The 23,989-nt window shown below is 43.2% G+C and overlaps 2 protein-coding genes across 5 annotated transcripts in view; one reads left to right on the forward strand and one right to left on the reverse strand.

The window, feature by feature from the left end:
* LOC148123655 (vomeronasal type-2 receptor 26-like) overlaps positions 1–23,989 on the reverse strand; it is a 247,112-nt gene that overhangs the window by 218,873 nt on the left and 4,250 nt on the right. The gene's annotated exons all lie outside the window — the stretch shown is intronic.
* Positions 4,183–23,989, forward strand: part of LOC148123664 (vomeronasal type-2 receptor 26-like) — a 147,864-nt gene continuing 128,057 nt past the window's right edge. For 2 of the 4 annotated variants that reach the window (XM_087919105.1, XM_087919108.1), the window contains exon 1: positions 4,183–4,985. In XM_087919105.1, the coding sequence (XP_087775231.1) occupies positions 4,765–4,985 (221 nt within the window). In that variant the 5' untranslated portion in view covers positions 4,183–4,764. The remainder of the gene's footprint in view (positions 4,986–23,989) is intronic. The other 2 variants (XM_087919107.1, XM_087919106.1) reach the window with 2 other exon arrangements.

Raw genomic sequence — 23,989 nt, forward strand, 5'->3', positions numbered from 1 at the left:
GCCACGCTTCATCACTTGATGCTAAAAAGATCCGAGTAGAGGTCATGATTGAAAACAAACCGTGCAACATGGAAGTCGACTCTGGGTCATCACTATCCATGGTATCCCGGAGAACACTCAAGCAGCTAGTCCCCAACATCCGACGCCAAGACCTCAGTAGTCAGAGAATCATACTAAAAGACTACCAAGGCAACCGGATTCCAGTCGCAGGTACCCGCCATGTGCAGGTCTCGTTCAAGGGACATAAGGCAATTCTACCACTCACCATCGTAGACCGAGATCGGCCAAGTCTATTGGGTCTTCAGTGGTTCGCGCCACTAGGAATCGGAGTGGCTGGCATCCATCATACTGAAGACAATGACTGGGAGGCGGCTCTCGTCCATGATTTCTGAGAAGTGTTCAACAAAAGCCTAGGCAAGTACAAGGGGTCCCCCATTTCATTTAATCTTCGCCCCGACATAGCACCCATTCGTCTAAAGCCACGCTGAGTTCCCTTTGCTCTTAAATCCAAAATTGACGAGCAACTGGACAAATTAATTGCGCAAGACGTGTTAGAACCTATTGACCATGCCTGATGGGAGACACCAATTGTCACCCCCATAAAACCTGACGGGTCCATAAGAATCTGCGGTGACTACAAGGCCACCCTCAATCACGCGCTACAGCAGAGCGCCTACCCAGTGCCAGTTGTTCAACAAAAATATGGCAAAATATTCACAAAATTAGATCTGGCCCAAGTGTATCAACAGCTACCAGTTGATCCCGAGACTGCAGAAGCCCAAACTATAGTCACACATCGTGGTGCATTCAAATGCAACAGACTCCAGTTTGGTGTAAGCGTAGCCCCAGGCATCTTTCAAAGCCTGATGGAGAGACTATTACAAGGGATAAAAGGGGTCGTGCCCTATTTTGATGACGTATTAATAGCAGCACCCACAAAACACCAATTAGAAAAACGTCTCAGAACGGTCCTACAGAGGTTCAAAAACGCTGGCCTCAAGGTTAAGAAGGAAAAGTGCCAGCTTTGCACAGAAAGGGTGGAGTTTCTTGGCTACCTTCTTGACAAGCAGGGAATCCACCCCACAGAAAAAAAAAATGGCAGCTATCAAAAACACCCCAAGACCTAAAAACAAAACCAACCTCCAAGCCTTCCTGGGACTTATTAACTTTTATAACATCTTCCTACCCCAGAAGGCGACGGTTGCTGAGCCCCTCCATAGACTACTCGATAAAAGGGCATCCTGGAATTGGGGACGGCGGGAGGAACACGCCTTCCAGCAAGTAAAAGACCTCCTTACCTCAAAGGCAGTACTAATTCAGTATAACGAGACACTACCTTTGACTGTCACGTGTGACGCCTCACCATTTGGGGTGGGGCCATCCTGAGCCACGTCCTACCAAACGGCTCAGAAGCACCAATTGCATTTTTTTCACGAACTCTATCAAAACAGAAAGAAACTATAGCCAATTAGATAAGGAAGCCCTTGCTATTGTCACTGCAATAAAAAGTTTTCATGAATATGTTTATGGGAGACCGTTTTCTATTATAATGGATCATAAGCCACTACTTGGGATCCTGGCGGGTGACAAATCTACCCCACACATTCTCTCCCCCAGAATGACGCGATGGTCGGAATTTCTCGCTGCCTACGACTATCAATTAAAGTACCGCCTGGGGAAATCTATTCCCCACACAGATGCCTTAAACCTCTCACCACAGGAAGACCCAGCTCCCACACTCCGCGTACTGCAGATAGAGACAATGCCATCACCTCCACTAACAGCACAAGACATTGCGTTGGAAACCAAAAGAGACTCTTGTTTGGTACGAGTTCTTGGCTGGGTGGAGGGGGGATGGCCAGATTACGACACTAAGGAAATGTTTAAGCCGTTTAAAAACAGACAAACAGAACTTTTTTCACAAAAAGGGTGCGTTTTGTGGGGAGACCGAGTTGTTGTACCAACTAAGTTGCAAAAAAGGGTCTTGCAAATGCTACACGATGGACACCCAGGCATCGTACGCATGAAAGCGCTAGCAAGAAGTTACGCCTGGTGGCCAGGTATAGATAAACAAATCGAAACCTGGGTCGCCTCTTGTAACAAATGCCAGGAAAACCACTCAGCTCCACCTAAAGCCCCACCAACAGAATGGGAAACACCCAGGGGGCCTTGGTCTCGCATTCATATTGACTTTGCGGGACCTACGAGAGGCCACACCTTCTTAATAACTGTTGATGCCTACTCAAACTGGCTTGAGGTCAATAAAATGAAAGCAACCACTACGGAGGCGGTCATTAAAAAACTGAATAGACTTTTCGCCACACACGGGTTACCAGATGTCCTGGTCTCTGACAATGGGCCCCAATTTACTGCCTTAGCCTTTGAACAGTATTTAGCAGAACGGGGCATCTCACTCACACGCACTCACATTGCCGGCTCATCCTGCGGCGAATGGTAGGGCTGAACGAATGGTTCAGTTTACAAAGAAAACCCTGCAGAAAATGGATCAAGGCAACATCCACGACAAAGTCACTAGAATGCTGCTCCTGCAACATATCACACCAAACAGCACGACCAACAAAAGCCCAGCTGAACTCCTGATGGCCAGGAAACTCAGATCACCTCTAGACCGTTTGCACCCTGCCTACACCCTGGAAAAGCCCCTGGGTTCCAGCAGCAAGCACTGTGCCTTCAAGGTAGGAGACCTTGTATTTGCGAAAAAATTTTCTGGGAATCCCCTCTGGATTCCTGCCCAAGTAACTCAAGTTACGGGTCCCCGCTCCTACCGTCTACTCACCACTGATGGCAGAACCTGGAAATGCCATATTGACCAGCTCTGCTCCAGACTAACCACATCTTCCAACCCTGACCCTAACTTTGACACCAGGGGGGGAGGGGAAGCCATGAACTCAGAATTAGAACCAACACCTGTTTATTCTGAACTAACATCGAGATCACCGCACCATAGTTTGAAACACTCACCAGCTGCAGCTGAGCCTGGACAGACAAACGCTTTGCCAAGAAGCAGCAGCCAGGCAGGTTCAGCGAGCCCCGGGAGCCATGGCAGTAGCAACGAAGCTGAGGACTCTATCACCCCGGGGGCACCAGAGGAGAGCCCTGACCATGGCACCGGTTCACTGTTCCTGTTTGACCCAGCAAGCAGTCCATCTGAACCCGGATTTGAACAGGGACAATTGGAATTGCATAAGTCAGGTAGACAGGTGCGAAGACCTGCCTACCTGCGAGACTATAGTACTCCACCCCTTAAATGGAACCAAGTGGGGAGGGGTGTTCCGGACTAGCAGGCTGGAAGCCTGCAAACCTGATTGGGCCGCTGATAGCCGATCATGATTGGTCGCCATAGACTGATGCGATTGGCCAGTAAACGGGCTGCCACGATTGGCCCTGCCAAGAGCGGTAAACTCAAATCGCCTTCATTGGCTGCCTAGCTGCAGCCAGCCCTATATAAGGGGCTGCTGCGGCTGGGATCAGTTGCTCAGATCTGAAGTCACTAATAAAGAGCTGTTGTTACTATCTGAGTCTTGCCTCCGTTCTTGAACCATCCTCCCAGATCTAACACCCACAACAGAGGAAGAGCCACCAGATCTCCAGAAATCATGTCACTAGAAATCAGGTTGCACCATCCACCACACTGTGAGCATCACCACCATCTTTGTAGGGTTTCCCTGTGATAAGATGGGTGGCCAGTAAATTTAATGGATAGATGGATGGATGGATGGATGGATAGAAAGTCCATTCTTTATTTAAAAAAACTAAGAAACATCAAAATATAAAGAATCTTGGTGTATTATAGGAACATGGTAAGATAACTCAGGAATGACAAGAAAATAAAAATAAAAATTTCCATCCATTCTATAATTTTCCCCCTATTTACGCAATGATCTAGTCCACAAGTTGTCAATTTCCTGCTTCTTAATGAGCTCTTATCCCAAAATTAATATTGCTAGAAAAGATGGGAAATGAAATTTCACTTCAGGCACAAGCAATTTTAAAACCGGCTGCAATTAAGATCAATATATGGGATTATAACATAAAACAGAATTCCAAACAGGGTCTACTCTTAACCTTGGGCAGAGACAAAGGGTGACGATTGTCATTAGAAGACAGGCAACACGAGTTAAATGGCATTAACTTGAAGTGGCACCAAACTCCATACTCTGAATGACTTTCCCCAGCAATCTCTGGAGACAAGAGGCCATGTTGAAGGACAGCAGAAGTCAATTCCCTGGGTGTTGAACTCTCTTCTCCAGCATCACTTTCTGGACTTGCCCTGACAGGAAGGAAGGACCACAGCCGAAACAGAACAATGATCCCAGGGGTATATCTGTAATTTTTACTAACATGTTTTATTCCAGCCTCTCCTCTGCAGATGGAGCCCGAAAAAAGTTCAGGATTCCAAGAGGAGAAGTTGCTTCTCACTGTAATTATGACCATCTGGGCCTTTGAGACCTGTGATGCTATATCTCCAGTTTTAGACTTCGATGTAGACATCAGATTGAAGCCACATGCAAAGGATCTTGTATCAGAAAAGGATAAATTCCTTGGGTGAAGCTCTCTGGGACCAAGTTTTGGGACAGGTGCAGGCTCTGCTCTTGATTGCACCTTTCTCTCCTTTGCAGATGAAACTGAGTGTTTCTCTATTTAGATCAGGAAAGCCACTGGCACTTCTCAGAGTCTTTGCATTTTTCCAACTGTTCCTGTTGTTTGTGTTAGAAACAGGAAGTGGATTGATTAATGCCATGAATGATGGACCTCCTGCTTCTGCTTCTGCTGCTGGTGGTGTCCCCATCAGTCTGTGGGAAGCTGAGAAGGAAATGCCCATTGAGTTTGGAGCACCAGGATGGCTACAATCCATGGAGCTTTTACAGGCCTGGAGACCATCTCATTGGTGTGGTCACAACTGCAACATATGTGTCGCCTATAATGTTGCCCTTCAACAGCCCTCCTTCCATACCTTCTCCTTCGTAAGTCATGCAGGGTGATGGAGTTGCACTCCCTCCATGTGCAATTCTAACACTCTCCTTCTTTTCTACTTATGTCACTTATTTTTGTACTGTAGGACCTGTCTAATTTCCTGAATGAGTTTTATTTCCATGGCTTCCCTCTTTTGCCTTCCTTTGTGGAAGAGATTAACATCTAAAGATGGGGTTGAAAAAAAACCTGAAGGAAATCCAGCTGATTTTCCTTTCTCAGTTCAATCCTGAGTTCATCACTTGAATAATGACCTTTGTTTAAGTAACAATTGAAACAATTGTAGTTGCCTCTCTCAGCTCATTTCCATGGTTGCATAATTGAACATTGGATTTGGATCAATGTTGGCCTAAGGTTTAACAGGTTTGTGAAGGATTATATATTTTAAAAGTATTTGCTGTTGCTGTTGACTATAACATGAACATTATTTTTACAATAGGGACATTTCTGGTTTTGAAACTGTCCTACAATTAATTTTTACTATTCAAATGGTCCACAAGAATTCCCAGCTCCTTCACAATCTCACCCTTGGCTATAACATCCATGACAACTATATGAGTCCTTTCTGCACTTCAGATGCCTTGCTGGGCATTCTTTCCACTGGAGAATCCAATGTCCCCAACTACGGCTGTGGGAGGAAGGAGAACCTCTTGGCTCTGATTGATGCAGCTAGAAGGGCCATCTCCATCCAAATGTCAACATTTGTAGCCACTTACAAAGTCCCACAGGTTTGTGTGTATTTTTCTCTATCTAGTAAGGTGAGTGGGGTGGTGGGGATGAACAACATATCCAATATCTTCATAGAATTCAAGAGCTGTTTTTCAGAATATTAGGGAACATATAAACTATGTTTTAGTCTATTATGTTCATCTTCACATTCACCATTAAAGGCCTGAAGAACCATAAGATCCCTATAGGGGATTTTCTACTGAATATTCAACTATTGAAAAACTATCCAGGTTTTGAGGTCCTCCATTAGCATATTCATTTTCACATATCAATAATATCTGCCTTATCCAATTGGAATCAAGTTGGCAAGAGTCCTGTCTATGTATAAAAAATTATTGAGATCACAGGATCTGAAGAGTATCTTTGGAGTGGATAAAAGGAGTTCAGCTCCTGCCCTCAGAGATACAGTAAGTTATGAATTTATAACATTTCTACTTTGTATAAATTCAGGGTACATAATTATTGGTTTAAAATTAAAGCGAGTCCCAAAACAGGCAAAATTTCAATTAAAGACTTATTGGATTGTACAACTGACAATTTGTGTTAGGAGTTGTGGTCTCTTAGTCTCCTGTACATCTGGAGAAGAAGCTGAAAAAATGCCCCACAAAGAATTTGGGATATAGAAGCTGAGAAAGCAGTTTCAGTATTCAAAAATAGCATATAATACTGCCCTATAACTTAGATTGAAATGTTTTATCTGCTAATTTGAATCTAATTGGAACTTTGGTTATCTGCAAAAAAAAATGCCAGTGGATGCTGCCTTTGAACCTCATTTCTTTGTAGAAGATCAGTATCAAGATCATTATTTTCGCTGTTCTCTTTCCAAGCACGTCTTTTCTGTCAAAGGCCAGAGAAGATGCACCCAGAAAGCCCCACTGGAGACCCAGGAGGAAAGGAACAGGAAACGGATCATAACTTACTATCAGTGGTACAGTGTCATTCAGACTCTGTCCCAGGCCATGAATGCTGCCTATTCCTCCAGATCGAGGAGAGGAAGGAAGGAGGGAGAAAAGAGGTTGGGGGCTCCAAGGCTGCAGCCGTGGCAGGTATGGGGTCCCAAGAGGGATCCATTAATCTGAGTCCTTTTGGGATATTTTATTGGGAGAGGCGTCACAAAGTGAATCTCTGAGTCCTGATAGGGGATGCAACATAGCAGGCCATGAGCTGCAGTTCGAGTCACCCCTTGTCCACAGGGCCCCAGTCTCAGCTCAGGCGCTCTTTCTTTGTATCGGCCCCCTGAAACTGCTCTGGGAACTCCGTTGCAGCTCTCGGAGGTTAATTCCCTTTGGACTTTTGGGGTGGTTATTCGATATAAATATCTTGTTGCTCTAAAGGGGGGAGTTTGGCTGCTCAAATAAACATTCTTGGCAGGAGCAACCCCATCTTGTTGGATTTCCAGATCTTTGATCCCTTGTTTGAGTTCACTAAGTGCATTAACTCATCCTCCATCATTAAAAGCCCTTCCCTGGAGACGCCCAGGTGCAGGAGGTTTTGTAAGATGGACCCAAACTTGTAAGATGGTCCTGATTCAAAACTGTCTCCTGTAATGAGAGAACTGAAACCTGTAGGGGAAAGAGGAGTTTTAAATAAGGTGCAAAAATGTAAATCTATGCATCTGTTTCTATTTTGGCTACTTCAGCCTCCCTCCTTAGTGCTACATTTGGGATGCACTACCTGAAATATTTCTCCTGGAATTTGGATTGCACTCTTTACAGAGGAGTAAACAAGGAGTAAGGTCCCAGGATAAGCACCAAGGAGTAGTTGTGTTCATTTTCCCCACAACAACAACCCTGTGAGGTGAGTTGGGCTTTGAGAGAATGGCTGGCCCAAAATCACCCCAGATGGCTTTTATGATCAAGGGGGGACTTGAACTCACAAGCCTCTTGCTTTCCATTTTTGGGGTTTAACCAGTAGAGCAAACTGGCTCCCTTACGTACTTATCAAGCTTGGCACAATCCTTCATCCAGTGCATCATTAATGTTCTTATATGAGTCACTATAATTTATCAAATCCTAAAACCCAGATATTTTTCTACTGCTTTTTAGTCAAATAGTTGTTTCTGGGAGGAAATCAGAAATATTTTTCTGGAAATTTGGTAATGTTTAAATAAGATCAAAGTACGTTTGCCTGATAATTGTTATAAATCTTGTATGATAGTGATTTATCAACTCTATTATATTAATGACAACATAGAAAAATTGATGAATTATGACAAAATGTTATATCTTCCCACTTTGATGACAAAGATTTAAAAAAGCTAAAAATTATTTCAGTACCATTTTTAAATCAGTTTTTATCCACTTAATTATCATGCCATCCACCCCTCACTTAACTGGGTGTCATGCCCCTGGTGGAGACTGACTCTGAGGAAGAAGAGGAACAGCCTACAGGGAGTGGGAGTGTGGCTCCAGAGGTGGTGGAGGAGGCTGGGGAAGGGCAGAAGCCAGCTGAGCAATCAGAGGAGGATCCAGGCTCATCCCTTTTCCATCCTAGGTCACGCAGGGAGGAGAGGATCAGAGAAAAGTGAGGTCTACTTAAGAGGAGATTACCATGATCCTCCTTGTGGCTTGCAGGTGGGAGCTATGTATATAAGTTTGCAACTGTGTAGTTAGAATTTGCAGGAGTCAGTTTTAGTGTTCAACTTGAAAGAGGTTTATCCTTGTTGGCGTTCTTCCCATGGACTTTTCTCAGTTATTTTTCTGGATTTTTTAATTAGTTATCTTGGCTTTCTTTGGAACTCTCTTCAGTGAGGTTTGTTTTGGTTTCCTGTTTGCCTCATTAGTTACTTTTGTGACTTTAAACTGTGACAAATAAAACAGTGAAGTTAAGTTGAAGGGCTTACCGGACTTTAATATATGTTTTGGGTTTTGGGTTATTTTGAGAGACTACAGGTCATCACATTTTGACTCCAGCCACCCCTTCAACTTATTTTTGCTTTTTTGTGGGGTGACCATGGATCAGCTCAGAGGAGAGATTGCCCAGTTAATCAAGCATGTGGCTCTTTTGACTGCACAAGTGACACAAATGCAAGCTACCCAGCCATGCTGAAAATGACCAGTGGCAGTGCCAGATAAATTTGATGGTTCACTGGCCCAGTTTCCAGCATTTTTTGGGCAGTGCCAGCTTTACATGAGCCTTCAGCCTGAGGACTTTCCCACTGACCGGGATAAGGTGGGGGTTTTGATTAGTTTGTTGTCAGGCTCTGCAGCACGTTGGGTGATGCTTCTGCTGACCCAGCCCAACCAGGTGTTGGACAATTACGAATGAGTTTTGCCGTCAGTTTCAGGCCATGTTTGAGGACCCTGTTCGAAGCCAAACAGAAAACAGACATTTCAGAGAGTTGAAGCAGAGGCGTGGCTCACTCATGGATTATATTGCTAGTTTTCAGATGGTTGCTCAGGATGTACAATGGAATGAGGCAGCACTATTAGACCAGTTCCAGGAGGGTTTGTCGTCGGGGCTCCTGGATGTGTTGGCATGCACTGAATGCCCTCACACCCTTCATGAGCTCATGCATTTGTGTCTTTGCGTCGATGCTAGATTTCAGCAGCGACGGGTGTGACAATGGACAGAGACCGTAAATGTTTGCAGCAAGATGGCACCTTTGGTGGAAATGCCTTTGGAGGAACCCATGCAGTTGGAGGCTGGCCGCCCTCGCCTGACTCAAGTAGAAAAGAATAGACGTCGTTGTGATGGTTTATGCCTCTATTGTGGCAATCAAGGCTATTTTGCAGCCAAGTGTCCTGTTAAGACATCCACAGCAGCGATACCTATGGTGGCGGGAAACAAGCATCGCTCGGCCTATGGGCGAGGTGCAGGTCGGGGTGTAAAGTCCATAGGCCCGCCATCTTCACCAACTTTGCCACCCTCACCACCTTTGACATTTTTGACATCTCCACCACAGTCACTCTTGGTGAAGCATCTTGTGCTGCCAGCAAGTGTGTTTGTGCCTGGCGTGGGAGTGGTGGAGATCCCAGCTTTGGTCAATTCAGGGGCCACAGCCAATTTCATGGATGCTCATTTTGTCAAGCGGTGGTTCATTCCTCAGCAACAGGCATCCCTACCAGTAATGGTGGTGAGGATTGATGGTCCTCCCCTTCATTCGGGACCTGTGGTTGATGCAACCAAACCCCTTTGCATGTGTATTGGGCAGCATGTGGAGGAAACCGTGTTTTATGTTGCCGCAGTGCCTCATTTTCCGGTGGTGCTGTGTTTGGAGTGGCTACAGGCCCATGATCCACAGATTGTCTGGTCATCTAGAGCTGTGCAGCTCCTTGATAGGAAGTGTGCCAACCATTGCTTGCACTCCTGTGCAGGGAGTATGGCTATGCCTGTGGACCTGGATCTACCTGCAGAGTTGGTGGACTTTGCTGATGTGTTTGGGGAGAAGGAGGCAGATCAGTTGCCTCCGCATCGGGTGTATGCCTGTCCAATCAACTTGTTGCCCGATGCAAAATTGCCGGTGGGTCAGATATATTCCCTGTCGGAACCGGAGTTGGCCGTGTTGTGGGATTTTATTGACAAGAACCTTCGGAAAGGGTTTATCTGGCCTTCTACCTCCCCATTGGCTGCACTGGCGCTTTTTGTGAAAAAGAAATTGGGGGAGCTACATTTGTGTTGTAATTACCGCAAGTTGAACAGTGAGGAATCAGTACCCACTTCCCCTCATCCCTGAACTGATTGAGCAGCTTCGTCAAGCTAAGATCTTTATGAAGTTAGAGTTGCATGGTGCCTACAATCTGGTTCACATTCATGCAGGGGATGAGTGGAAAACAGCTTTCCGGACAAGGTAAGGGCATTTTGAGTATACCATGATGCCTTTTGGATTAACCAATGCCCCAGCTGTGTTCATGCATTTCATGCACAATGTTTTCCATGATTTGTTGGATCAATTCATGGTCATTTATTTAGATGACATTTTGATTTATTCAGACTCCCTGCAGGAACATTGGCAGCATGTGCGGCTGGTGTCACAACGTTTGCGTGATAACCGCCTGTTTGCTAAACATGAGAAGTGTCAGTTTGCACAAATCATGATTGATTTCTTGGGACATCATATTTCACCTGCTGGGGTGGAAATGGACCTGGAAAAAATTCAATCATTGCAGGAGTGGGAACCTCCACAGCAGGTTAAGGATGTGAAACGACTGTTGGGGTTTGCAAACTACTACCGCACATTTATTCCCTGCTTTGCTGCCTTGACTGCTCCCCTTTCTAATCTGCTCAAGAAGGAGGAGAAGTTCCATTGGGGTGCTGAGGAGCAGGCAGCTTTTGAGGCATTGAAAGTAGCCTTTGCTTCTGAGCCTATCCTCAAACACCCTGATCCAGGCCAGCCATTCGTGGTGGAAACAGATGCTTCCGATGTGGCTGTTGGTGCAGTGCTCCTCCAGGCCTATGCTCCCACAGGCACCTTGTTCCCATGTGCTTATTATTCCCAGAAGTTGTCGGCTCCAGAGCACAACTATATGATTTGGGACAAGGAGATATTGGCAGTTAAGGTCGCTTTTGAGACATGGCGGCACCACCTGGAGGGGACTCATCACCAAATCAAGGTTCAGATGGATCATCGCAATTTGGAACACCTACATACAACTCAGACATTGAACCAGCATCAGGCGAGATGGTCCTTATTCTTTGCTCGATTCAATTTTCGGGTGATCTATGTTCCGAGTGGAGGGAATCAATGCACTGATGCCCTATCTCAGAAGCCTGAGTATACCTGAAGGGAGGATAAAATCTTGCCCCGGACGGTGATTCCGTTGAAGAAGTTTGCGGCCACTGAGAAACCTGTGGACCTTTGAGTGAGGATTCAGGAGGTGCAGCGGCAGGAACCATTTGTGGCAGCTCAACGTCGAGAATTGGATGAGAGTGGGAGACAGGAGACTCTTTGGGTGTATATTGGGGACCTGTTGCGGTTCCATGATCGCATTTATGTGCCTGGAGGTCCTCTTCATGGCCTTATCCTATGTCAATATCATGATAGTCTGGCGGCAGGACACTTTGGGGTGTTCAAAACAATGCACCTCATCTCTAGGACATTTTGGTGGCCGAGACTTAAACATAATGTGTTGGGATATGTGGCATCCTGTGGGATCTGTCTCCGAGCCAAGTATGCTCCTGGTGCATCTCCTGGTGTCTTGCAGCCCTTGCCCACACTAGAATGACCATGGGTGGCAGTTTCATTGGATTTCATCATTGAATTACCACCATACAACCATTTTGTTGGTGGTGGATATGTTGACTAAAATGGCCATGTTATTCCGTGTTCAGGTCTTCCATCGGCCAAGATAACAGCTCAATTGTTTATCTCCCATGTTTTCCGGTTACATGGGTTACCAGACTGCAGGGTATCAGATTGGGGGGGGTACAATTTACGGCATGCTTCTGGCAGACCCTATTCACGAAACTGCAGGTTCAGGTGTGTCTGTCATCTGCTCATCACCCCAAAACTGATGGGGGCACAGAGAGAGTGAATGCTATTTTGGAGCAGTATCTCCACTGTTTCAGCAATACTCAACAAGACAATTGGGTGGAAGTGCTGCCAGTGGCAGAATTCATTTATAACAATGCTCAACATGCATCCACCCATGTCCCTTTTCTTTGCTAACTATGGGTTTCATCCATGACTTTTCCCTTAAGCCCCATCTGATTCCCCAGTTCCGGCAGTGGACACGTTTTTGCAGGAGTTAAAAGCCGTACACCACATGGTCCATGATCAACTAGAGAGAGCCAAGCCAGACTGACATCATCGTGATATTCCACCTTTAGTGGTCAGTGATCGGGTTTGGCTCTCTACTTGATATTTACCAATGACGCGACCATCGAATCAGCTCGATCACCATTACTTGGGACCTTTTCCGGTCGAGGTAGTAATCAATCCTGTGGCTTATTGTCTCTCCATGTGTATCCATCCTGTTTTTCATTGTTCCTGTTAGTCCCTGCCTCGGCCGACAGTCCGCATAGACCAGTTCCATCACTGCCTGCTCCAGTAGCTCCTCTGGGAGAGGAGGAGTACAAAGTGGATAGCATCTGAGATTCAGGCCAGTTGCGGGACTGATTTCGGTATTTGGTGGCATGGAAAGGTTATGGACCAGAGGACTTCACCTGGGTCAATGCCATTGATGTTCATGCTCCTCGTTTGGTCCAGGACTTTCATGCTCGGTTTCCTCAATGTCCTCGTCCACCTTGTCCTGCAGGAGGGGGCCCTGTGGGGAGGGGTGTGGTGGTCTGACATTTGAAAAATGAGAGACGCAGGGAAACGTCTGAGCAAATGCCAGCCCCGAGAGAACTCGGGTAGCAGTATTTATTTAAGAAAATGCAAGTACAAAATCAAAACAATTACCTCAACATTACCTCAGCAGTATTATCTCAGCCGGGCCTCAGCAAAGTGATAAAGTTCCCGTGAGAATATCCAGGCACCAAAAGTCTCATGGGAATGGCTCGGCTGGGTACTGTGAACTCTGACCGATATTCCTGGCCCATCTAAGCTTTGCAGACCCAAACAGGATCAAACTCCCATCATAAAGACACTACTGCCCTCATGAGGAGCATTTGTGAATCCCCAGATCTTATGCAAACTGTACGAGGACTTGCAGAATATGATGAAGATATATTACCACAGAGGGGGGATAGTGTCATGCCCCTGGTGGAGACTGATTTTGAGGAAGAGGAGGAACAGCCCACAGGGAGTGGGAGTGTGGCTTCAGAGGTGGTGGAGGAGGCTGGGGAAGGGCAGAGTTCAGCTGAGCAGTCAGAGGAGGATCCAGGCCCATCCCCTATCCATCCAAGGTCACGCAGGGAGGAGAGGATCAGGGAAAAGCGAGGTCTACTCAAGAAGAAATTACCATGATCCTCCTCATGGCTTGCAGGTGGGAGCTATGTATATAAGTTTGCAACTGGGTTTCTGATCACATCACAAAATTGTTTGTTACTATTTCCTGAGATCCAATTATATCAACAGTATTTCCATAATGTATTTAGGAAATGAAATAATATGTGAGGATGACTTGCATAGAGCATGTAAGTTATATTCCCACCTTTCGTACAATCCATTTAGAAAGGGCAGTGATATGAGGGAATGACTTTTGGGGGGTAGAGGAGAGATTCTGCCTGGGGAAGAACCAGATAAGAGGAGGACACCTACAGCTGCATAAAAAAGGGGTCGGTGGGAGATTTGTACTTTCTGACTCCCAAAATCCTGTCAGTGCAGCATTACAGCGAAATGGGCCTAGCTCAGGTTTTGTGTCTGGGCTTCCTGGGAGAGGATTACCCTGACAATTTTCTTCTTGACAAATCCATGTTTCTGATAACCAACCTGTTGTTTTCAGGGAGTTCATAAATCTCCTTTTTTCTGTTCAACTATATTTTGTCAAAATCTATATAGTTGGAATACAATCAAAAAATTTTGTGAACCGTTTTCCTTCACTTGTAAGATAGTGTCAACACCTATGTTCATAATGAAGCATGTCTGTAAATTAGACAACTACAGAAGAAAGATTCAAATGTGAAAAAGCATCTGGGATAAGGAACAAAGTTTTCTGCTTTTAAAATTGCTGCATGTTCCCATTCTAGTTCCACCCTTTCCTGGAGAAGAATGAGTTTGTCAATATTTCGGACATTAAACTCTACATAGACCCAAATGGAGAGGTAGCAGCAGATGTGGGCATTTCAAGCTCCTTGGTTCTTCCCAGGGATGATCCCAGGAGAGAGACTCTGGCGTATTTTGTAAGACAGAGACTTTATATCAACAAAGATGTTCTTTCACGGCTAAAGTTGCTCAACAAGGTAGGAGAAAATTTGGTGTCTTTCCTCTGTTTTCCAAAGCCTGAAGGCCTATTTCAAGAGGGCTGATGCTATTCCCCAAAGGTGGTTGATCTTCAGGAAGAATTGAATCTGGGCAGTAGAAACCGGAATTTTTTTTCTTTAGGTTGCTTGGGAGGCTTCGGTATTGTTCCATTTTGTGGACCACGTACAATTAACAGTCTCCATCAAATGGGTGAGAAACCCACAAGGGCTGGGGAATGGGTCGCTAGTAGCTTCTGGTTGTTTGCTCCTTGTGCCCAGAGTAGCAAAGAAGGCGGCAATTCTGTTAGTGTTTGGGGATAAACCCCCAAGCAGAGTATGCAGCAGCAGTCAAGCCAGGCAGGCAAATGAGAGAGAGAGTGGGCCCAAGAGTATACACACACTGGAGACAAAAACACTGTTTGTGGTTTTAAAAATAGTTATTTAATACACACAGAGATTAAGAAGTGTCATTCAGTCCATATGTCAGTATCCAGTATATCTATCCAGTTATCAAGTCAATTAACAGTCAGTACAATGTTCTTATCTGCTTGAATATCTTCTCCTTCCGATACCTTTCTCTCAAGGACAACGCTGAATCCTCAGCTCACCTAACAAACAGTCCTTGTGTTCAGGTGAAATGGTATCTGGCACAGTAGCCATCAAAAGCAAGCAGATAGACGTTCCAGCAGGCAGCAGACCAGGAACAGTAACCAGGTGCATCCAGAAGCCGGGGTATTACGTTTCCCTTCCTACCTTTATTACTGCCTGCAACCGCACCCACAATGACATTGCAGTTTCTTGTGCTTAAAGCTACATAGACACTTAATCCTAGGTTTACATATTTATTCAACCCAAACCTGGTTGGTGTATCCATATACCCAACATTCTCCCCTTTTGGGTGACATAAATATGTAATGCCTTTACATTCTTAACCCATATTTTTCACAACTCTCTAGATGCTTAATGGCACCTTGGGTTTTAGTAAAATGATCAGCTATATTGTCCTCCGACATGCAGTACTCCAGCTGTATCAATTTACTCAGTACAGACTGTCTTACATTAAGATACCTCAAATCTGTATGTTTACTTCTCGTTTTAACTGCAATATTAGTGGCCATTTGAATTGCTGCCTGATTATCTTCATGTACAACTATAGGGTAATCTACAGTTATACCCATATCCTTCAACATTTGTTTGTACATAATTAACTCAGTACACAATAAAGATAAACAGGAGAATTCTGCCTCCATAGTAGACAAACTTATATGCTGTTGCCTTATTGACTTCCAGCCTATTAATGTCTTACCTAGCATTATGGCTGTTCCTGAAGTCGACTTTCTAGTATCTCTATCTGCTGCAAAACTAGCATCTGCATAAGCACTCAATATGAGATCACCTTCTGGTTCTAAATACAGTGCATGGTGTAATGTTCCTTTAAGATATCTTAATATTCTTTTCAATGCTATCCAGTGACATTGAAGCGGGTCATTATTATGTCGTGCCAGCTGATTAATACTAAAAACAATATCTGGCCTTGACCAATTGCTAATATATGATAAGCTACCAATCAAAGATTGATATAGTTTCTTATCACACTTGGGACTTTGTGTATCCATTTTGCAAATATCCTGACTCATTGGAGTCTTTGCAGGCTTACAAAGTTCCATCTTATAATCTATTAGCAATTTCGATATCTTATCTTCCTGAGATATCTTATAACCTTTCTGTGTTCTCAATATATTCAAACCTAGATATCTCTTTATCTCACCTAATTGCTTGATTTTTATTTTCTTGGCTAATGATGTTATTATTTCATTTGCTTCATCATTAGTCTTAGTTATCAGAGCAATATCATCAGTAAACAACAATAATAATGATATTTTCCCATTCTTTTCTCTCTTAAATAGACATGGGTCGGCTAAACCAGCTTTAAACCCTATATTGTTCAGTTCCTTTACAATATACTGGTTCCATTCATAGCCCGATTGTTTAAGACCATAAAGGCTCTTCTTTAATAACCAACAATCATTATCATTGTCATTGTCATCCTTAAATCCATTAGGCCTTTTCATATAAACAGTATGTCTTAGTGGAGCATGCAAATAAGCAGTTTCCACATCAAGATGGTTAACTATATATTGCTTGCTTGCTGCCCACACTAATGCTGCCCTTAAAGTTGCTGCTTTCAGACTAGGTGCAAATACTTCATCATAGTCTTTTGCACTTTGTCTAAAGCCTTGGGCTACTAACCTTGCCTTATGGATCGTGTTTCCATCCTTATCTGTTTTTATTTTAAAAATCCATTTGCAGCCAATGGGTTTTTCATTACTAGGTAATCTCACGTTTTCATACACTTTCATATCCTTCAAAGACTTCAATTCTTTATTAATTGCTGCATACCATTTTTCTTTCTCTTTAGAAGGATATCTTTTAATCTCATCCACAGTATTTGGGATTCTATTTTCCTGGCACACTGTGTTAGCCTGGTATCTATCAGGCGGTCTAGAAATACGTGTAGTCCTTCTGGGTATTACTGGGCTTGGTTGAGTTACTACCTGTTCCTCATCCTCTGTTATTTCTTCCTCTAGGGGCTCTACTTCTTCCTGTACTTCTTGCTTTACTTCTTTCTTAAAGTGATAGGGATACTTAATGGGATTTCTGTATGATTCAATAACCACCTCGTTATTGCTATCCTGCTCTAACTTATCCCATCCTACGTGCTCTAGAAATTGGGCATTAGCACTACATAACACCTTAGATGTGCCTTTCTCCCAAAATCTATATGCCCTATGGTTAGCTTGGTAACCAACGAAGAATAATTGTTTAGCTCTATGTTGCCCTTTACGCCTGAGTTGTGTAGGGATATGCACCCATGCTGGTGCACCAAATGTGTGGAGGTAACTCAAATCAGGCTTCCTGCCATGCCACATGGTGAATGGTATTTCACCAGTGGTTGAGTTAACAACGTTATTTAATAAATGATTAGCACACATTGTGGCCTCCCCCCACAAAGAATCAGGTAACCCAGAATCAGTTAACATAGTACGGGTCATAGCCTGCAATGTTTGGCCTCGCCTTTCAACATATGCATTGTGTTGTGGTCTGTATGGTGCAGATGTCTTATGAGCTATTCCAGCTGCCTTTAATCTATTCTGGAATTTGCTATTAACAAATTCCATGCCATTATCTGTCACCAGGGTTATAATTTGCCGTTTGGTTTTTCTTTCAGCAAACTTTAACCAGTTGAAGAAATGCTGATATGTTTCAGTTTTGCTTTTCATTAGGTAGCAAAACCCATATCTAGAGTAATGGTCCATAATGCTCAGTATATATCGAGCACCCCCCATACTGGGTTTCTTTGGACCTATAATGTCTGCAAATACTACTTCTAAAAGTTCTTTAGTTTTGAAACCATTTAGCCTATTTGCAGGCAATATTTTACTCTTATCTTCACAACAGACATTACAACGCAAATACTTATCACAGGGCTTTAACCTTATTCCTTCAGATAACTCCACTGTACGTTTTAGCATTTTAAAATTCACATGCCCCAAACGTCTATGCAATAAATGGATACATTCATCATGAGGCTTGATATTATTAAATACAGTCTGTGCCTCCCCTTTCTTACTATCATGTAAGACATATAATGTTCCATTTAAAGCTGCAGTTACCTTTTTGCCATCTCTTTCCAGTATGCACTTATTATTCTTAAATGTAACCACATATCCTAGTTTATCTAATACACTTACAGAAAGTAAGTTCATTTTTAACTGTGGTACATATAACATTTTTATATTCTGGTTTAAACATGGACAATAAGCAATACCTTCACCCTTGGCCTTGAGGTGCCAACCATTGGCAAGTGATATACGTTGAGAGCTTGTAGACATTTTTATAAACTTTGTCTTATCTCTCGTGATGCAGTGGGATGCACCACTGTCCACCACCCATATATCATTCTTCATATCACAGTTGCTGTATGTGGCTAGTTCAAAAGATTTCTTTGGCTTCTTAACATTCTGGCTTTTTACTTTTCTGCAGAGTCTTGCCAAATGTCCTCTGCCTCCACAATTAAAACACTTTTTAATTGTGTATGCCGTTGAAGATAACTTCTCTTCTTCCGGGTGCTTTACTTTACACAGCTGGTCTCTTTCCAGCTTTGAAGATAATTTCTCTTCCTTATTCTTATCTTCCCTCAGCTGGTCACGTTCACTCCTTCTTCTGGCTTCCTCTAATAGCCTGCCGGTTATCTCAGTTATTGATAAACTGTCTTTTGGCAACACCTCTAATGCAGTCACAAAATCATCATAGGTTGGATCCAATGAAGACAATATTATGTATACTTGTTGCAACTCATTAAATATAAGCTCTTTTTCTTGCAATTGTTGAAAAATGCTTTTCATACAGTTTAAATGAGTTAACATGTCTCCATTTTTCTCAAGATGTGTTCTAAACAGCTTCCGTTTAAGATTGATATGAGCTCCTACACTGTCTCGAACATAAATCTTCCTAAGATTCTCCCAGCAGTCTGCAGCATTCTCCACTCCACGGATATGAATCAGTTGCTGGTCTGAGAGAGTCAGTCCTATGATGCACAACGCCTGCTCATTTTTTCGTTCATAGTCCTGTATCAGTTTATAATCCTCTTCATTATTAGGATTTAAGTTAGATACATCTGGTGGGTTTGTTATTATGTTCCACAAACCTTCTCTTCGTAGAAGTAAACTACACTTCAGTGACCATGAAACATAGTTTGTTCCATCTAGTCTGGATATCATGGACAGACTTGGCAAATTTACTTGTGCCATTTCTCTTGAGAAAAATAACTATTTAACAAACAGTTTGTACTTACAGTAATGTGCAACTCACCCCAGAAACTCTCACTGCTATAACCTGGTTAGTTAGACTGTGCACTCTGCTGGGCCCATAACCAATGTTAGTGTTTGGGGATAAACCCCCAAGCAGAGTATGCAGCAGCAGTCAAGCCAGGCAGGCAAATGAGAGAGAGAGTGGGCCCAAGAGTATACACACACTGGAGACAAAAACACTGTTTGTGGTTTTAAAAATAGTTATTTAATACACACAGAGATTAAGAAGTGTCATTCAGTCCATATGTCAGTATCCAGTATATCTATCCAGTTATCAAGTCAATTAACAGTCAGTACAATGTTCTTATCTGCTTGAATATCTTCTCCTTCCGATACCTTTCTCTCAAGGACAACGCTGAATCCTCAGCTCACCTAACAAACAGTCCTTGTGTTCAGGTGAAATGGTATCTGGCACAGTAGCCATCAAAAGCAAGCAGATAGACGTTCCAGCAGGCAGCAGACCAGGAACAGTAACCAGGTGCATCCAGAAGCCGGGGTATTACGTTTCCCTTCCTACCTTTATTACTGCCTGCAACCGCACCCACAATGACATTGCAGTTTCTTGTGCTTAAAGCTACATAGACACTTAATCCTAGGTTTACATATTTATTCAACCCAAACCTGGTTGGTGTATCCATATACCCAACAAATTCTGCTGACCGGGGCCTGATTCCAGGCTTGGACTGTGGAGAAAAAGAATAAAGGAGCAAGAAGAAGAAGCCAAAACAGAAAGGAGAAACAAAACGAAGAAGAAGAAGAAGAAGAAGAAGAAGAAGAAGAAGAAGAAGAAGAAGAAGAAGAAGAAGAAGAAGAAGAAGAAGAAGAAGAAGAAGAAGAAGAAGAAGAAGAAGAAGATCATCATCATCATCATCCATGGACATCATTCAACTGGTCAAACATAGATGTAACTAAATAATATTGGTAAAACATAATCTTAATAGATATATATGTGTCAGAATATTGAGTTAAGAATACTGGTTAATAATTTTTGAATAACTGGACAATTGAAAGTTTGTTGTATAAATATAGAACTCAGACCTTTAAATAATAATCATATAGGTATTTTGAAGTATTTTTATTCTGAGGTAAGCATATAATTAAGAACTCTAAAGAAATAGATTAATTGATATTTATATATAGATAAGAATTTAATTACTTTAATGAATTGGCTTTAAATCAATCAATTAATTAATTTAATTAATTAATTAAGCATATAAGACTTTTGATTTTGTGAGTAAATATATCTGTATTTGATTAATATTGAATTCTCTTAAATATTGTAATAGTTGAATAAGTTCAATAAGGAAAAATAGAAATAAGAGCTGATTGTGATTTTCCATAATAGAATTTTGGTAATTAATATTAAGAGCAACTTCGTTCTCTTCGCTGCTGATGTAAAGCTATTCAACACCACAGACAATACTGCTACCCTTCAAAAAGACCAACTATATATCATAATGGTCAAACAAATGGCAATTTCAAATCTCAACAAATAAATGCTGTCTTACATATTGGCAAAAAAAAAATCAGAAAATAAAGTACAAGCTGAATAGTCAAGACCTTCTTGATGATCCAAACTCTGTAAAGGACCTTAGAATACTCATCTCTGATGATCTAAGTGCTAGAGCCCACTGTAACTACATAGCCAAAAAGGCATTAAGAGTTGTTAACCTAATTCTATGTAGCTTTTTCTCTGGTAATATCACACTACTAACTAGAGCATACAAAACATTTCCTAGACCAATACTCGAATACAGCTCATGAGTATGGAACCCACATTACGTATCTGATATTAGCACAGTTGAGAAAGTCCAGAAATATTTCACAAGAAGAGTTCTCCACTCCTCTACTCATTATAGAATACCTTATGCCACCAGACTTGAAATTCTAGATCTAGAAAGCCTTGAATTATGCCGTCTTCGGTCTGTTCTAAGTATGGTATATAAAATCATACATTGCAATGACTTACCTGTCAATGAATACTTCAGCTTCATCCATAACAACACAAGAGCACACAATAGATACAAACTCAAGGTTAACCATACCAAACTTGATTGCAGGAAATGCAACTTCAGCAACAGAGTGGTCAATGTCTGGAATACTCTACCTGATCCTGTGGTTTCTTCCCCAAACCCCAAAAAACTTTAACCTTAGACTGTCTACTGTTGACCTCACCCCTTTCCTAAGAGGTCTGTAGGAGGTGTGCATAAGCACACCAACATGCCTACCATCCCTGTCCTATTGTTTCTTTTATTTTTCTTATATGTACCCATTTCGTGTATTCATAACTATGTATATAGTTATACCTAATCTTGGAAGCAGTTGACAAATCAAATAAAGAAATACATAAAAAATAATGTATGTATTAACATTACTGTTGAACTGAAAAGGAGAGGAAAATAGTGCTCTACTAGGGATAGTTGATGGTAGATTGGAAAGAGCTGCTACAGATAGTTAAAATGGTGACAACATCAATTATAAATGTAAAATCAGGAAAGAAAACTACAGCAACAATGTCTTCACCTATGGGGCAGATATCTATAGATGCAATGCTATTGGCAGAAAGAACTAGTTCAGCTCAAAGCCTGCAGACAGTACAGGCAACACTCACTATGATGCAGGAAATGATGGCAAAAACCCACAAATTGATAGAGAGGAAGCAGAAAGACATGAAAACAGAGATGAGAACTGAAATAGGACAAGTGAAAAACAAAATACAAAATTTGAACAGTAAGATTGGAAAGATGCAGGAAGAAGGGATAAAAAATGAACAGAAATTAAATTTAGTAGAAGCAAGAACAGAGATGGTGGAGAAGAAATGAGGATTCAGAACAAAATTGGAAAGTACTTTACTGCGAACTCTGGGATTAGATGGTACACATGGAATTAGAGAAGGCATCATTTCATCTTAGGTTCCAAAATGTGGTGGAAGACAAAAAGGAAGATTTACATGCAATTATGATGAATCTGAAAGCGGCAGCTTCACAGAAACTCAAACTGGAAATTGAAAATTATGTAGACGAGGTCTACAGAGTATATACACACTATGCGAGGAGACATAGATTACCCCGAGAGGTTCACATTCGATTTGCGAGGAAGACAACACGAGACCTGCTCTATAGTAAGACCAGAGATGAATCCCTTGTATACAAAGATCATGAAGTGGTTACACTGAAATAAATACCTAGGAGAGTCAAAGAGCAGAGAAGGGGCTACCAATTTTTATCAACTCAGCTTATTAGAAATGGTATTCCATTTAGGTGGCTCACCCAAGAGGGGCTTTTAGTTTCGTGGCAGGACAAAAAATACAAAATTGATACAATTGAAAAAGCACAGGAATTTCATGACAAACACCTAGGACCTGAGGAAGAACAAGAAAGTAGAGACGACTAAATACAAGAAGCCAAGAGGAACAACGCTCCGGAGAAAAAGAATCTGATTCACACTCTGAACCCCAAAATCTTAGAGAAGAAGGGGAAGACAAGGACCCAGCCACTTCGCTATCCCCCACCATTGCCCTTAACTTCTCTGGCCAGGAGAGGGAGGGAAGGGTGAGGGGCAGGGCCAGCTGCTTGAGCAAGGTGAAGAGATGGCGACCAAGCACAGGCAAGTAGAAGCCAGGGAACGGCAGCTCCTGAGGGGCTTTGAGGTTGGACAGCCTGGAACAGCTGAGATCTGAGTGAGCATTGCACCACAGGTTCACCCGATCACCCACTTCTTTGGTGTTGGCTTTACGGAGCCACAGGGTGAGGCCTGGGTTGACATGCGACAGCAGTGCCTTTAGCTGCGCTTGCTTGTAAGTGTCCAAATAATATGGTGAAGACACCGGAGGAGTTGCTCAGGTAGACCTCCTCCTCCTGCAGAAAATGGGTTCCCTCAGCTAAGAAGGCAAGGAGCTGCAGCTTGACTCACTCAATTCCTAGGACTACCCAAAATGGTCCCAATTCAGAACAGAGAGGGCAGCTAACCCTGGCAATCCCCCTTTCCCTCGGTGCTCTGACTTCCTGTGGCCTGCCACTGGCCTGAATGCTAGAAGGCCACTTCCCCGCATCTCAGTGGTGCTCCTGTGCCGGCCACTGTAGGACCCTCCACCTCCTTCCCCAAATTCTCCCTCAACTTCGAAATGATGACGCCTGTTGCCAACATGGGTGCGACCGGGAGGGAGTGGCAGGGCCAACAAGGGGTGATTGTTCCGGGTCCTACAAAGGGGCTGCAGGCAGGAAAAGGAAGGGATGGCAGGCAAATGGGCCATGCTGCCTGGTCACCCACACACATATCTTTGCCCCACACCGGCAAGGCCCAGGAGCTGCAGAGAATCCCAGCTACATTTTGCTGTACCGGAGGACATGTGGAGAGGCTTGTGTTCTCCTGGGATAGCAAGAGAGTCTTTCCCGGCACAGCAAAAAGTTTGGAACTTCCCCCTCCAAATGGGAAAGGGGTGGCTCTGGGTGGCAGAGAAGCAGCCTACTTGAATCCTGTTTCTCTCTGCTGCCCGGAGCTGTGCTGGGAAAGACAGCAGTAGGAGAACATGAGCCTCTCCACATGTCCTCCAGTATAGTGAAATGTAGCTTGGGTCCCCACCAGTCTGCATCTCACCCCCTGCCTGGATTCCC

Source organism: Pseudonaja textilis, unplaced genomic scaffold, assembly GCF_049901715.1.
Source record: "Pseudonaja textilis isolate UNSWEBS1 unplaced genomic scaffold, rPseTex1.2 PTEXSCF26, whole genome shotgun sequence".
In the NCBI taxonomy this organism is placed as follows: domain Eukaryota; kingdom Metazoa; phylum Chordata; class Lepidosauria; order Squamata; family Elapidae; genus Pseudonaja; species Pseudonaja textilis.